The sequence below is a fragment of the Mobula hypostoma genome, chromosome 1, assembly GCF_963921235.1.
Source record: "Mobula hypostoma chromosome 1, sMobHyp1.1, whole genome shotgun sequence".
Lineage (NCBI taxonomy): Eukaryota > Metazoa > Chordata > Chondrichthyes > Myliobatiformes > Myliobatidae > Mobula > Mobula hypostoma.
In genome coordinates, this window is record NC_086097.1 from 193784366 (window position 1) to 193801722 (window position 17357).

General features: G+C 38.1%; 1 protein-coding gene across 4 annotated transcripts in view; it reads left to right on the forward strand.

The window, feature by feature from the left end:
- myom1b (myomesin 1b) overlaps nucleotides 1–17357 on the forward strand; it is a 187441-nt gene that overhangs the window by 129746 nt on the left and 40338 nt on the right. For 2 of the 4 annotated variants that reach the window (XM_063062401.1, XM_063062408.1), the window contains 7 exons: nucleotides 2384–2422; nucleotides 2516–2621; nucleotides 2896–3059; nucleotides 4954–4990; nucleotides 13050–13072; nucleotides 13540–13595; nucleotides 13889–14104. In XM_063062401.1, coding sequence (XP_062918471.1) covers nucleotides 2384–2422; nucleotides 2516–2621; nucleotides 2896–3059; nucleotides 4954–4990; nucleotides 13050–13072; nucleotides 13540–13595; nucleotides 13889–14104 — 641 coding nt within the window. Of the gene's footprint in view, nucleotides 1–2383; nucleotides 2423–2515; nucleotides 2622–2895; nucleotides 3060–4953; nucleotides 4991–13049; nucleotides 13073–13539; nucleotides 13596–13888; nucleotides 16959–17357 lie in introns of those variants that run through there. The other 2 variants (XM_063062392.1, XM_063062415.1) reach the window with 2 other exon arrangements.

The window sequence follows — 17357 nt, forward strand, 5'->3', positions numbered from 1 at the left end:
ATGCATCCAACGTTGGGAATCAGGTTGTACCCCAAGATCTCCCTCTCTTATGAACGTGGAGTAGACGATCAACAGAATGAAGATCAAACAGTATTGATTTTGGAGCCTTTTCTAAGGCCTCCCTTCCCAACTAGATGGCATCTAGGTTGATTGTTAGCTAAGGAATTACCTGGTAGAAACCTCACACTTCATGGAGTATAATCTGAAGTATATGACCACAGCTTTTAGAATGGTTATTAACCTAAGGAAGTGCAGCCTAGATTTTTGGATTTTCTGCCTGAAACTCATTGAACCACATGACAACACAGACCACCTTCAAAGGAAATCCCCTGCAAGACTTAGAATCATCACAGCCTGGCCCAAACTATGTCCTCAACCTCCCAAATATGCAGACAGCACTCCCCATATTTACCCACTATTCTTAATACTCAAACATGACCTTCAAAGTCTACATTTCTCCATGACTTTAGCTTTCATGTGATCCCACAGACTCCTATTATGGCTTGCTTTTCACAAACTACCCAAACCCCTCTATTAGGACCACAATGGAGAAATTCATGAGAGAAAGACTTTTTGTGTATTTAACTGTGCAAGTTCAATTCAATGCTGCATAACTTATGACTGTACCTTTGTAACTATGGAAGAATGTAGCTATCACCGAACTCCACCAACTATTTACTGTAAATGCTTCAAAATATCTGCAGTCCCTTAATTCTGTTTCTTTAGGAACTTCAATTGCTTCTCCAAAGTTACCTTTAGGAAAGGAATTGTCAATGTTTTGGATCAAAATCCTGCAACAGGCCTGATGCAGGGTTTTGTCCAAAACATAGACCATTCCTTTCTTCCCACAGATGCTGTTCTACCTGTTGACTTCCTCCACTCAGTTTTTTTTTACTTCCTTTAAAACCTGTTTTTTTAACTGAGCCATTGGTCATGCCCCCTAATGTTTCCTTATTACTCAGCATCAACTTTTGTTTGATCATGCTCCTGTGATATTCTGTATACAGTAATATTTAGCTGTTTTTGTGTTTTAGATGTTAAGGGATCCTAAAAATATAGGGTGTAACACAAATGGAGGCCTAGATTATTCCAGGTATAACCATACAAAATTGTGGACTCCCTAAAGAATCAATAAAAACTGAAGGTGTTGGATTTCCTAAACAAAAGCAGCAAATTCCAGAAACACTTATTCAGTTAAACAGAATTCACATTGATAAAAGGCCTTAGACATAGAATTGACAGAAGTTTCCAGAATGGAAACGTTAACTCTTTCTCTCCATTAAGCTACTGCCCACTGTAACACTCTGGATTTTCTGGTGTCCAACCATTTTAATTCAGCTTCTCATTCCCATACTGACTTGTCTGTTCAAAGTCTCTTCTACCGCCAAGTTGAGACTAGATACAGATAAGAGCAATGGCACATAATATCTGTTTAGTGGTCTCCAACCTGAAAGTATCAACTTTGACTTCTCTAACTTTCAGTAGCCACTTCAACCTGTTTTCCCCTCCCCCTCTTGTTTTCCTTATCCCACTGGCCCTATCACATCTTCTCTTTCCCCTCCCGCATCCTCTCCATTTGCCCATCACCCACACCTTCTTCCCTCTAGTGCCTCAACTCCTTTCCTTTATTCCTTGATCCACTGTCCTCACCTGTCAGTCTCCAACTTCAGCTCTGTCACTTCCACCTATCACCTGCCAGCTTCTTATATCATTCCCATTCTCCCCCTTCCCTATTTGCCTATCTTCCCCATCTAACATGGATTCACCTATCACCTGCCAGCTCTTGCTGCGTTACCCCTTCCATCCTTTTAGAATGGTTCTCATCCCTTCTTTCTAGTCCTGATGAAAAGTCTCAACCTGAAACATTTTCCTCCATTGATGCTGTCTAATTCACTGAGTTCCTCCAACATTTTGTGTGTAACTTTTATTGGCTTGACCTCCTGAGTGTTTCCAGCATTTTCCTTTTAGTTTCAGGCTCTCTCAAGAAACAGACCACATAACAAAAAAACGGGGCTTTGGTCTGGTATTTAAGGGAATATGAAACAATAAAATATTAATTGCAAGTGATGCATAAAAATAGTTCTACAGGCGTTCACTACTCTGGTCAATGGTACCCTTATGCCCTGCATCACACTTGAATTGCCAATTTTGGGTAATTAGCTCGTATATAACAAACCTGTATTGCAATTGGTTACTTATATTAACCAGATTTTAACAGTAACCAGCACCTTAGTAAAGAGTTATTATCAAGAGATATTATCAAGACCCAGCATGTGAAGCAAAATTTATTACTTTATCATTCACTTTGTGACTGAAATTGTGTAATCTAAGGTAATTGTTATGGACATATCATGATACCTACATTTAATCTTAAATTTTTCAGCTTTCAGTGATGTGATAAGTGAAGTTTGTCGTATGGCTGGTGAGTTTTTTGAGAACGCTGTACAGATTTCTCTCTTTTCCAGATTGTCATTAATTGTTAAAGAAACTGAGGGTTTATTTGTTAACTTTGTAGCTCTGACTGCAACTGATGTGAAGGTACAGAGTACAGAGCATGGTATCAGACTGTACTCCTTTGTTTCTTACTACCTGGAGGATTTGAAGACCATGTGGTACCACAAGTAAGAAATCACATTTAGTACATTTAGCACCAGAAGGCTGTAAGCTTTGCAGATTGGATGGCTGACCATGTTCAGTTTGCTAACTGCAGCTTCCAGCCAGTATGTGGCCATTCAAATTTTCCATTTGTATTCAATTTTTAACAGATAAGCACAAAAAGTATTAAGTTTATTGCCTGCTCTTTGAACTGGCTTTTTGTTACATCAGTGGGGAACAGAATAAAATATGTAACCTAAAGTTGAGAATGCTTTTAATATGCTTATTTTCTCTCTGCAGGGATACAAAACTAGCATCCACAGACAGAGTGAAGAGTGGCATTACAGGCGAGCAGATCTGGCTGCAGATTAATGAGCCCACTGAGAAAGATCAGGGAAAATATACAATGGAACTCTTTGATGGAAAAGAAGGTCACAAAAAATCAGTTGAATTAACTGGAACTGGTAAGAGTGACAGAAAACTTCTGTGCAGACTGATTTTGATATTGTAATGATATGCTGCTTCTGATCCATTTTCTTGCTGACAGCCACCAGAATCTTTAAGGGAGACCTTACCAGAGCAGATTTGGAGCAACCTTCCCCAGGGCCTCATCTCAGCTGTTATTTGTACATTGTTGGCAGGCATCTGCATCATCTATTATTCCAATGAGGTCTTCTCAGATGAATTGGAACAATTTAGCAAATTACCCAACTTACATAATATTTGAAAGTGAGGATTGTACTTAACAGGCACTAGCTCATACCTATCCTGTTATTTTATTTAATTGACCCTGGACGCCGGGATTTTTGAAATGGATCTTATTATTATGATCCCAGGTATCATCAAGTCTGAGGTAAAATGAAAACAAGACACTTCATGATAGACTGTTATATATTTCCTTTCTGTGACATGTTTTGCAGATAAAAGTTATATTTGTTCCAATCTTAGCAACATTTCTAAAGAAAATGTTTTCATAAGAAAATGTACTGTGGTATATTGCCAGGTAAACATGTTATTCTATATGATGCAGAGTCTTACTCTGTAGGTTTGGAACTGAGCTTTAACAGGAAAAAAGTTTTTTTTAAGGAAGCCTCTGGTTCCTGTTATAATTGGCCAGGAGTCTGTAGTGTATTGACTGCCAAGGTAGGTTAAAAGAAAATTCCTTTATTCCCAGTGAAGTCATTTACCTTCATATCTTAAAAGAACTTTTAAGAATAAAATCTATTAACAAGTGTAACATGAAAACTAACTAGATGAACAGATTTTTTTCATACAAATGCATTTACTCAATTCATAATTTTAAAGTGGAAAACAAACTGGAATCATTTCAACTACTGATTATGAACAGTAACGAAAAATGCCTTGTGTCAAGAAGCAACAAGAATATAATAGACATTGAACGATGATTTCTGAAATTGTTTCCTGGGTGATGGTTAAATTTTAAACGTTGTCATCTAAGTGGTACCTTTCAGGAACCCCAATCTCAGAATGTACCAATGCATTAAACTAATGGCATACAGTTTATCCTGGATGAAGTATTTTCATGAGAGTATATTTTATTTGCAATAATATTAAAATATTTTAATTATTTCTGTTGGGGGATATGTAATTGATTCCAACAAGCACAGCACAACTCTGGAGTTCTTAATCAATTTTGGTTTGTTGGAGGTAGAACCCTTTGTTGATTCCTGTACACCACATATTGTCCCATGCATTACAAATTCCTGAACATACAAGACCTATTAACATATATTATGGAATGAAGACTTTAGATCCAGGATTTGACAATTTAGACACCTGAGTTTCCTTTATCATTTTGTGGACATTGTTACACTAAAGCCCGTTCCTTCATTTAGATCCCTCTATACTTTAGCTCAGACCAAGAAAAGAGCCTGTTTCGAGACCTCTCTAGCCAGCTGCATTACAAAAGAAGCTTCAAAGGAGTATTCATTTAACAAAGATGTCTTTAGATTCAATTTGGTTTATTCCACTTACTCTACATTTCACATTAAGGGTGGGAAAGAAGTTATAACTTTGAATTTCATAATATTTTGTGCAGTGCTGCAGAACTTGACAGAATTTCTTTTTTAAATAGAAAATGAGAGAGAAGAACAATAACTGAAATGCCACAACAGTAGCAATAATAATGTAAACATTTGGTGTGATTTTCATCCTGTTGCAGCTTGTCTGAATAAACAGAATGTGAAAAATTATCAGTTTCCATTGGCATCTACTGATCTTGAATGCCACTTTTGGGAGGAAATTGTAAATTTATTTTGTTGCAGTGTTTTCAGTACATGCAGCTGCTGTACTAATTGATACTCATTGTACCACCACTGTTTCTTTTCTTCTTGAAAGTATTTGAAGAAGCATTTGCAGAATTCCAGAGGCTGAAGTAAGTACTGCAATTTTATTAAGTGCTTCATTTGTGCATTTTTAATGTTTTCTTTCTGTTCAGCTACCCTTGCTGGAATGTAAATCCACTGCTGCAGATTTTTTGCACTGTTTTGTCGATTTACCTGTTTTTTAAATGCATGGCAGGTGTATACATTATGTGCACTTTCACACTGTCAGCTGTGCTTTAATTGGTACCACTCTCATGGGAATGTCTTGCTCTAGGAAAATGAAATCCAGGGAGATATTCCAGTGCAGTTGCTAGAAGGTGGTACATTGTGGATGAAATTTTAAAATTAGGTTTGAAAGGTGTCATGGCATTACTTTGAAGGAGAAGAAAGTAGTTATGCCTTGCTAGTATTTAATCACAATTGAATATTAGTAAAACAGTTATATGTGATTATCTGCATTTTTATTCTATATCTGTGATCATAAAACCATTATCTATGAGCAGATAACTTTGCTGCTTATCACAGCATGCAAGTTACTTGCCACATTTTCATCAATACAACAGTAACAATGATTGGAAAATTAATTGATTTGCTATACTGAATGCATGTTGTGGGGATTTCTAGAGGACTTAAAGCACTTTTTAAATACACTTTTTTTTCCTTGAGGTGAAAATGCACATGGGGTTTGACTACACATCTGTCCTTTTTTAATAAAGAGGCTACCACATTAATCTCTTACATTTTCCTTTTAAATTTTCCTTCAGTATCTATTATGTCTGTATGTGGGGATGCAACAATTTTCACTGTTAGTACATCAGCAGTAATCCTTTGTATTGCTATGTTGCAATTTTTATCCTTCTTTCAAATGTGAAATTAGATAGCTTTTTGTAAGTGTTTTTGGGAACTGTTAAATCTTTCCATCGAATCAGTGTATCAAAATAATCTCCACTCAATCTCTACCTATTCAAGGTCTTAAACACAGAATAGAACATAGAATAATAGTACTGCACATTACAGGCCCTTCGGCTCACAATGTTGTGCCAACCCTCAAATCCTGCCTCCCATATAACCTTCCACCTTAAATTCCTCCATATACCTGTCTAGTAGTGTCTTAAACTTCACGAGTATATCTGCCGCCACCACTGACTCAGGCAGTGCATTCCACGCACCAACCACTCTCTGAGTTAAAAACCTTCCTCTAATATCCTCCTTGAACTTCTCACTCCTTGCCTTAAAGCCATGTCCTCTTGTATTGAGCAGCGGTGCCCTGGGGAAGAGGTGCTGGCTATCCACTCTATCTATTCCTCTTATTATCTTGTATACCTCTATCATGTCTCCTTTCATCCTCCATCTCGCCAAAGAGTAAAGCCCTAGCTCCCTTAATCTCTGATCATAATGCATAGTCTCTAAACCAGGCAGCATCCTAGTAAATCTCCTCTGTGCCCTTTCCAATGCTTCCATAGTGAGGCGACCAGAACTGGAAACAGTACTCCAATTGTGGCCGAACCAGAGCTTTATAGAGCTGCATCATTACCTCGCAACTCTTAAACTCTATCCCTCGACTTATAAAAGCTAACACCCCATAAGCTTTCTTAACTACACTATCTACCTGTGAGGCAACTTTCAAGGATCTGTGGACATGTACCCCCAGATCCCTCTGCTCCTCCGCACTACCAAGTATCCTGCCATTTACTTTGTACTCTGCCTTGGAGTTTGTCCTTCCAAGGTGTACCACCTCACACTTCTCCGGGTTGAACTCCATCTGCCACTTCTCAGCCCACTTCTGCATCCTATCTATGTCTCTCTGCAATCTTCGACAATCCTCTACACTATCTACAACACCTCCAACCTTTGTGTCGTCTGCAAACTTGCCAACCCACCCTTCTACCCCCACATCCAGGTCGTTAATAAAAATCACGAAAAGTAGAGGTCCCAGAACAGATCCTTGTGGGACACCACTAGTCACAATCCTCCAATCTGAATGTACTCCCTCCACCACGACTCTGCTTTCTGCAGGCAAGCCAATTCTGAATCCACCTGGCCAAACTTCCCTGGATCCCATGCCTTCTGACTTTCTGAATAAGCCTACCATGTGATACCTTGTCAAATGCCTCACATCCACTGCACTACCCTCATCTATATGCCTGGTCACCTCCTCAAAGAACTCTATCAGGCTTGTTATACACGATCTGCCCTTCACAAAGCCATGCTGACTGTCCCTGATTAGACCATGATTCTCTAAATGCCCATAGATCCTATCTCTAAGAATCATGACATTTTACTGTGATAAAAAGCAGAATATGCAAGAGTGCTGTGGTGAAGTCTTTTAAACTTCAGTGGTGCTCCACCTCAATTAAAACATGAGAAATTTCTTGATAAAACCTGCTCTAGGAATTCCCTTTACCTCGCTATAAGAGTTTGCCAGTATTTCTTTTTTCTTTTTTCTTCCCATTCCATCGCTTTCCTCACCCTTTCACCTTCTGTCCATCTTCATCTCCTTTATCCTTTCTCAATCATTCTTGATCCTCAATCTTTCTCTCCTTCCCCCATCTCTCCCAATCTATCTCAACCTAGTTATTCCACTGACCTCATTCCATTTGACAAATAACATCCTTATACTTGACCATCAATTAGCTTTGTCACATACATCGGAACATACAGTGAAGTGCATTGTTTGCTTCAAATCAAATCAGCGAAGATTGTGCTGAACAGTCCACAAGTTTAGACATGCTTCTGGCACCAATACAGCATGCCCACAACTAATTAACCCCAACCATCTCAGGAATGTGGGAGGAAGCCAGATCACTCAGAAGAAACCCATGCAAACTTCCTTTCTCAAAATCACTTTCTTTAAGTTCCTATTTCTTTAAGTTCCTATTTCTTTAAATTCCATTCAAATAAGCCACTATTTAGAGAACTCCACTCAATTCACTGTTTTACTGGAAACTCACTGGCTATTTGACAATTTTTACAATTTTTATCAAATTGAAATCAGTACTTACTCCAATGAATTACCACTCAATGAGTTAAGGCGAATGTAACTTCTGGTATCCAAAGATGGATAGAAATTGCAGAAGCATTAGCTGTAATTTTATAAATCTGACTGGATGGATAAAGTCAGTTAAACCCAAATGACTTTTCTCTCCTATTTTTAAAATAGAAAGAATTTACAATTAAGAAGAAACAAGGGCCTTTGAAAGCTAACCATAGCATTCCAATTTTAAGTAAACTTAATTTCCTGTGAAACAAGCCTGCTAAGAGAGGTAGAGGATGGGAGTGCAAAGGGGTGCATTTGATTCAAGCGGAATTTGGAAAAACAATAACTAGACTTCATAATGATGATCCAGTGTTCTGTGCTAAATTTCCAATCTTTTACATTTTGCAGTGTTAGCAGTTTATTCTATTCTGGCCCCACCTGATGTTTTGCACTTTTAACACCTATATAGGTATTTTGGTCAACATGAACAAATTGGGCCAAAAGGTCTGTTTCCATGCTCTATATGCAGGGGATACCTCTTCGTACAGGAGTGGTTTGATAATAATCAATGTAGCAACATGTTCAAATTTCTACTTTTTAATTTAATAATACTTTGGAAATGGGTCAGACTAGGTAAGGATGACAGGTTTACTTATTAGTGAACCAGATGGGTTTTCCAGAAATCTCTAGTTTGGTTATTATCATCTCTAAGAAAAATTGCATTGATGCTTTGGTGAGATTTGAATTTGGTTTTCTAGATTATTGGTCCAGATCTCAGATTACAAGTCTGATAATCTAAATGATGTACCACTACTGCACTCATCCTTTTGTATGATCTACTTATGCTAACACACTTACAAAACGTCAAAAAAAGACTAGTAGTCTACCTTGCCTGTCCTATTCAGTGAATGTGCCTTCAAGATATCACATCACATAAAGATGTTATAGAATCATAAAATCATTCAGCATGGAAACAGGTCCTTTAAGACAAAATGATCCATGCCAATCAAGATTCTCATCCAAGCTAGTCCCATTTTCATTTGGCCCATAATGTCCTAAAAGGTGTACTAGTCCAAATGCTTTTTTAAAAGCTGGTGTTGTACTTGAATCAATCACTTCCTCTGGCAACACGTTCTACATATTTAGGGCATTATGATCTCTAGATCTATCGTGTTCCCCTACACAAACTTCAGTCTCCTGCCCTGTCTCATTCCCTGATAGGAGGTTTTGTATCACACCCTCTCTAGTTGAGACCTCTATGTACTGATTAAGAAAACTTCCCTGAACATATTTGACAAGCTCTATTCCACCCATCCGTTTTACAGTCTCAGAGACCCAGTCAATATGTGGAAAGTTAAAATCACCTGCTATCACAGCCTTATATTTCTTGCAACAGTCTGCTATCTCTCTTTAGTTCTGTTCCTCTAAATTCCATGGACTATTGAGAGGTCGATAATATAATCCAATTAACATGGTCATCCCTTTCTCAATCCTCAGTTCCACCCATAGAACATCAGTAGATGAACTCTCCAGTCTGTCCTGTCTAAGCACTGTCATAACATTTTCCATGACTAGTAATGCCATCCCTCCCCCTTTAATCCCTCCCACTTTACCATGTCTGAAACAATGGACTCCTGGAACTTTGAGCTGCCAGTGCTAAACCTCCAGCAGCCAAGTCTCACTAATGGCTAGAATGTTGCTGAGGGGAACAGCCACAGGAGTACTCTGCACTGATTCCCTATCCCCTTTCCCCCTCCTGACACTTAACCATCACCCGTGTCCTGGACCTTGGATGTAACTGCATCCCTGTATGTCCTGTTGATCAACCTCTCAGCCTCCTGAGTGATCCACCGTTCAAGTAGTTCCAGCAATTCTTTAGCACAATCTGAAAGAAGCTGCAGCTGGATGCACCTCTTGCAGGTGTAGTCATCAGGGACATTGGAGGTCTCCTTTCCTTCCCACATCCCGCAAGGGCAGCATTCCACTGTCCTGTCTGGCAAATCCACTGCTCTAACTGTGCAGAAAGAAAGAAAGAAAAATTAAATGAAGGAATCTGCCGACAGCCTTCCCCTCCCTTGCTGAAACCTCTGTATGAGCTAAGTCCCTACATCCCTAGTCTAACACTGGTCCGATCCCACAAAGGCTGCTCTGCTTAAACCTTACTTTTATATTGGACCCTGCCAAGTGCCTAATTATGCACAATTCAACATCTCCTTGGGAATTGTGGTATGCAAGTGTCCTGCTTCTTTTAAATTCTCGAAAGATGCAGAACGTTTTTCTTATCAAAAGAGTAACAGTTCCTTAGAAAAGTGCTTGCTTTATTATTGGTGCTCTGTAAAATAGGAAGTTGTTAGAAAGAGCAAAGGGAGCGGGGGTAATTGATGTGCTGATGTTATTTACTCCTTGTGATTGATGAAGGGTAGACTATCTTGTGACTAATAATGTTTACATTTTCAAACCAACATATGGACGTAATAATATTTGCTAACAAATTACAATTTTTTGAGCCGAATGTAATTAAATCAATGTTTTACTTTCTTAGAGCTATTGCAATTTACTGATGAGAAAATCTATTTACAATGCACAGTAATCAATTCAGGCAAGAGCTACATCCCAAATAGTATAAATCATACTTAGTGGAAACCTCTGGACAAATTTTTTTCCCCAAACTGTCCATGTGACTTTGTTCCAGTTTTAAATTCTCCCAGGAAACTATATTGTGCCATAGGAAAATCATTATACTGCATGGAATTCAGGGAGAACTAGCTAATTGGTTCCACAATTGAATTGAGGGAGGAAGCGGAGGATGAAGGCGGAAGGCTGTTTCCCTGACTGGAGGCCTATGCCTCAGAGGGTGGCACTGGGTCTCTTGTTGTTCACCATCTATATCAAATATTTGGATAAAAATGTACAAGGCATAGTTAGTAGGTCTGCAGTTGACTATGAAGAAGGACAGGTTGGGTCCACGGGTTGAGATTCAAAATTGAAAAAAGGCCAATTTTGATGGTATCAGAAAAGATATGGCAAGTATGGACTGTGACAGGTTGCTTTTTGGCAGAGGTGGGAGGCCTTCAAAACTGAAAAATTAAGAGTACATAGTTTGCATTTTTCTATCAGAATAAAAGGCAAGGATAACAGGTTTAAGGAACCTTGGTTTTCAAGAGATATCGAGGCCCTGGAGGAGATGCATGGTAGATATAGGCAGGAAGGAGCAAATGAAGAATTTGAAGAGTATAAGAAATATGAGTGAACACGTAAGAAGGAATCAGGAGGGCTTAAAAAAATATGAGCTTGCTCTAGCAGACAAGGGGAAGGAGAACCCCAAGGGTTCTACAAATACAGTGCAGAATTCCAAGGGTTTCTGCAGAAATATCATGAGCAAAAGGATAGCAAAGGACAAAATTGATCCTCTGGAATATCAGATTGGCAATCTATGCATGAAGCTGAGAAGAGAGGGGGAGATCTTAAATGGATTTTTTTGCATCTGTATTTACTTGGGAGATGGGCACAGTCAATAGAAGTGAGGCAAAGGAGCCATGGACCATATACAGATTACAGAGGAGGAGAAGGTTTTTGCTGTATTGAGCAAATTAAGGTGAATAAATCCCCAGGATCTGACAAGGTGCACCTTGTGGGAGACTACTGCAGAAACTGCAGGTGCCGAAGCAGAGGTATTAAAAACATCCTTAGCCACAGGTGAGGTGCCAGAGAATTGGAAATCAGCTAAAGTTGTTCCATTGTTTTAGAAGGGGTCTAAGAATAAGGGACTGATTAGTGATAGACAGGATGGCTCTGTGCATGGTAAGTTGTGACTAACCAATCCTATAAAGTTTTTAGGGAAGTTACCAGAAAAGTTAATGAAGACAAGGCAGTGGATTTTGTCCACATGTACTTTAGCATGGCCTTTGGCAAGGTCCCGCATGGGAGGGTGGTCCAGAAGGTTCAGTTGTTTGGCATTAAAAATGAGGTAGTAAGTTGGATTAGACATTAGCTTCATGGGAGAAGCCAGAGAGTAGCAGTAGATAGTTGCCTCTCTGAGCAGATGCCCCTGACTAGTGGTGTATTGCAGGGATTGGTGGTGTGTCCATTGTTTTTTGTCATCTATCAATGATCTGGATGATAATATGGTAAACTGGATCAGCAAAATTACAGCTGACACCAAGACTGGGGTGTAGTGGACAGTAAGAAAGACTAACAAAGCTTGCAGCAAGATCTGGACAAGCTGGAAAAATGGGGTGAAAACTGCAGATGGAATTTAATACAGACTAGTGTGAGGGGTTGCACTTTGGAAGGACAAGCCAGGGTAGCACTTGCCTAGTGAGCTGTAAGGCACTGAGGAGTGTGGTGGAACAGAGGGATACAGATCCATTATTCCTTGGAAGTGGTGTCACATGTAGATAGGGTCATAAAGAAAGCTTTTGGCACATTGGCCTTCATAAACCCATGTACTGAGTTCAGGAGTTGGGATGTTATGTTGAAATTGTATTAGATGTTGGTGAGGACTGATTTGGCATATTGTGCACAGTTTTGGTTACCTACCTGCAGGAAAGATGAAAGAAGGCAGAGAAAATTTACAAGGGTGTGGCCAGGACTTGAGGACCGGAGTTACAGGGAAAGGTTGAATAGGCTCGGACTTCATTCCCTAGAGTGTAGGGGAATGAGGTGAGATTTGATTGAGGTAAACAAAATTATGAGGTGTATAGATAGGGTAATTGCAAGTAGGTTTATTTCCCACTTAGGCTGGGTGAGACTAGAACTAGAGGTCATGGGTTAAGATGAAATGTGAAAAGTTTAAGGGGAACACAAAAGGAAACTTCTTCACTCAGAGGATGTTAAGAGTGTGCAATGAGCTGTCAGCTGAAGTGGTGATGTGGGTCCGATTTCAACATTTAAGAGAACTTTGGACAGGTAGATGGATGGAAAGTGCATGGAAAGATATGATCATGGTGCAGGTTGATGGGACTAGGCAGATTAATTGCATGGCGTGGACTAGATGGGCTGAATGGCCTGTTTCTGTACCATGTTTCTGTTTGTGTTCCATGCCTCTATGACTCTATTTCAGTGTTCAGAATTCACATGTAATTGCTAATTTTCTCTTAATTTCTTTCTTTTCTTAAACTTTCTGAACACAGACAAGCTGCAATTGCTGAAAAAAGTAAGTATTATATTTTCAGATATTTTATGAATATATATGTAAATAGCAGTTTAAATAAATGATTTACTGATAATTAGCATTGATGTGTTTAAAAGGATACATCATATGTGAGAATTTAGGATTATTTATTTTTCTCAAACTACCACTGATTTTGCTGGACATTGAGTTATAGGTCTGAGGGCAGCTATTCACTGCCCTGAACTACTTCCAGCATTCACCAAAGCTACTTCAATTACATGTCTGCATTTCTGAATTTCTTCCTGAAATACCCAGTTAGGGACAGGAGAAAGGCTTGTGATTAATTTGCCATCTTAAGTTTCAATGTACCATACAGAGGCAACACCAAATTCCCACCTGGGAACAATCTATTCCTGGCCCAACTAGTTGCTGTTACAACCATAACTTCAGCATCAGCTTTGTAATTCGACATGTAATTCCACAAGAAATGTTGACTTTTTTTCTGTTAGATCGTGCTCGAGTTATCGGAGGTTTGCCTGACGTTGTCACAATTCAAGAAGGGAAGGTAAATGCTCTCATACTTCCAGGTGGCATGTCTGGTACAGGCATTTTATATTTAAATAAATATTACACTGTGCATGTATTAATAATATATCAAACTTATCATAACAGATATTGGACCTCTAGTTTTCTAATGATTAGCAAAATAACTATTTACGACTACAATTTAAATGTATATGTCCACAGACTAATAGAAAGGTATCTTTAATTTTAAATAAATACATTTTATTCTATAATAACTCTTTTGACATTTGTTGAGAGAATCATTGTGTATTACTATTTTTAATATCTTTTCAGTCACTTAACCTTACTTGTAATGTCTGGGGAGAACCTGTTCCTTCGGTTTCCTGGTTGAAGAATGAAAGGGAACTGTTAGGAGATGCTCATCTGATACTGAAGTTTGAATCTGGAAAATTTGCTTCCTTCATCATCACCGATGTCAGGACCACAGACTCTGGCAGATATAGCATCCTTGTGAAAAACAAATATGGCACTGAGACAGGCGATTTTACAGTAAGTGTTTTCATACCTGAGGAAGAGGAGCAAATTGAAAAGGAAAAAGCACAAAAGGAAAAAGCACCAAAGAAAAAGTGAGGCAGTTGTATTGAGGAAGATAAAAGAAAACAAACAAGCTGAAGCTAACATATTATCAGCAGTGTGTAAGTTTTGACATGGAGGTTAGTTTGTCACTTGGTGAGACTGGAGGAATGACTTTCAAGAAGCAATTTTATAGACTTACAGCAAGTCTACTAGTCACTGAGTGCATCTGAAAAATTGAGTTAGAGAAGTAGAATTCCATAAGATAGTTTTTTAGCAACTGTTTTTTGTGTCCCAAATATCAATGTGAACACCAAATGATGACAATGTTGTAATGATTAAAATCCCAGAACAATTCACTAATAAATGGTGCACAAATCCTTCACACCTACCTCCACTTATTTTGCACTGTGTCTTCTTTTGTGGAATATTATCACAATAGTTCACAACTTCCTGGTTCATTGGCTCCCATGCTGTGCTAAAGGTTGCAGTATCCCTTGTCCAATATAACTTAATCCATTCAAAATCGTATTCAAATTGAAAATTATTGACGTTAAATTTGTTCCTTACGTTGCAAGATTGATACTGCAGTGAATTGTACATGGTTACCATTCAATGATGAGGATTATACTTATTCCTCTTTTGTAGTACTGTCATGGAATAGGATTTGCATGAACAACAGCAATTTTACATGTTGAAGACACTCATTAGTCAAACTTTATGCTGCCCTCATTAATGGATTTATAGGTTTTTCTCTGTTTGCATGCTTGAGCTCCAGATGCTGAATTAGTTTCTGGAAATAGCTTACCCACAGGATAAAACTAGCCTATTACAACAAACTGCATGTAACTTTCCAAAGAGAACAACTCATAAAACTCAGTGATAGAGATTCAAAAGTGTTGATGGATTCCTGTTATCCGTAAAAGCTCTATGTCACTTCCTAATAGGGATGCTGTAATTTTCAAATGTGCAGTATGGGAGCATCAATAGATTCTAACTGAAATAGATAAACACCGGTTTGCCAATAATAATTCTTTGTATGAATACACTCAGTAATCTAACTGATCAGTCAATGATTTCATGCAATTTAGTGAGGCACTGCACATACAGAATATAGTGTGTCTTTGTGCTAAATTGGCAATTAATTTACCGTTCAAGGGAGCACTGAAATATTAACTCATCATTTGATGTTAAAGATGTTACTAACACCACACTCAACACAAAAATAAACATTAATTTTCACATGAAAGAGGGGTGCCTCTTAACCTGAGAACCTTACTAAACTCTCTTGCGTGGATTAAGAAACTCAAACAGTTAAGATTTGCTTAAATGCGCATATACAGTGTTTTAATTTGGTAATGGGACAAAACTTCAATTCACATATTATTGAAAAAACAGTAAGGGCAGGATGTTGAAAGTAGTTATTGACAAGATTCAGAAAAAATAATTAATGCAACAAGCAGAGATGGAGCTTTGATTTAAAACGTTTGTAAATTAGTGGATCCATCGTGATAAGCATGAATGAAAAGTAAATCAAATACAACTTCTACAGGTATTATTTACACAATACCTACAAGGTTATATAGGATTACATAAAATCAGACTTACATTGAGGTGTAATTATCATACCAAACAGAATCTATACTGTTTCATCTTAGTGAATTTAAGTTATGAAAATGAGGCAAGATTGCAATAATTATGGAGCCAAAGACTTGAAAAATCATGATTAGTTCAAGGTCTGGCATATAGCCCAGAAGTTGCATGACTTTTTCTGCAAACCTTTATTGTTGCATAAAAATCCTAAACATAAGTAGAGACAGATGATGAATTGCAAATTGCCGGACAATTTGTGGCTAGCTTTGCAAAATCAGAAGCTTGCTGTCAATCTCTCTGTGAGTATCAACAAATTGCTTTTAATCACAGTTCAGTCTGACTATGATCATTTAGGGCTCTTGTTTCATGTCATAAGGACCCCTGTTAATATAATTTATATTCCTGACATTCTGCTGGATTTCAGAAACCCAGAAATGAAAATTAAACTATAAAACCTCATTACTGTAAATCATAACATTTTACGTTTCCTTATTTACCTTTCATAGTCTTCCTTTCACGGTGTTCTATTCTCTTCATTTATTTCTCACTGTATCTACTTTTAAGTTTCATAATTTAAGGTCAGCGGATTGGAAATGTTTGTTTACCTCACTAAACAGTCATCAAGTTGCATGGCTAGCATTTTTCATAGAATCACAGAGCATAGAAATGGGCCCCATCAGCCCACCTCTTCCATGTTGACAATGATTCATATCTATGCTAATCTGATTTGCCTGCATTAGGCCTCTATCCCCCACTTTGTGTCACTGACACACTTTGACCCTCATAACGCTCTCCAATAAAGCTATTTTTGATTGAAAGTGAGGTATAGAGTGCCATTAAATCTGGCTTAGCATTCACATTACGTTTTCCTGTTATAATTTAAAAGAAAAATACTGCAAATGCTAGAAATCAGAAAAAAAAAACAAAATGATGGAAGCAGCAAGTCAAGGAGCAGACATTTAAGGTCAATGTCCTTTTACAAGTTTCTGATGAAAATACAATGGCCTGAGAGCGTATTTCCAGCATTTTCTCTCTGTAATACCTATTGCAGTTTCATGTTTTTAGTTGTTTACCGTTGATGTTTGTGGATGATTTTTGAGCATCAATCCACATTTTCCTAGAAGATCTGTGGATAAAAATATGCGGAGGGATATAGAGAATGCTCAGGTTTTCTTCACTAATGCATATCTGAAATGAAGGAGGATGTGATAACAAAGTTCATTATGTACACCATCAGTTTCCTTACAGTATTTTTTTAATAAAAGATTAAAATACTGGAAATATCATATAGACAAATGGATACAGAAGGCATTTGTGGATTTTAGTCAAATGAATTGCCTAGTTATCTTTATCTATTTTTGTAGGTCATTCTTGCATGAGAAACCACCCTTTATATATGAGCAATAAGTATTCCCAGGTGATATAGTTGTGGGAAACATGAAATAGTCCAATCATTTACTCTCATGTCACACAGCACAGGCCACACCTCTGTCTTCATAATGCAATCCTTGCTTGTTGCTGAATCAGCTTATTGCTTGTTGCTGAATCAACCGTGCCTGGGATGAGTGTCGAGCTAACGACTTGATCTCGTTAAAAAAAAACACCTGGAGAGGGATGGGCTCTGCCAGGTTTCAGA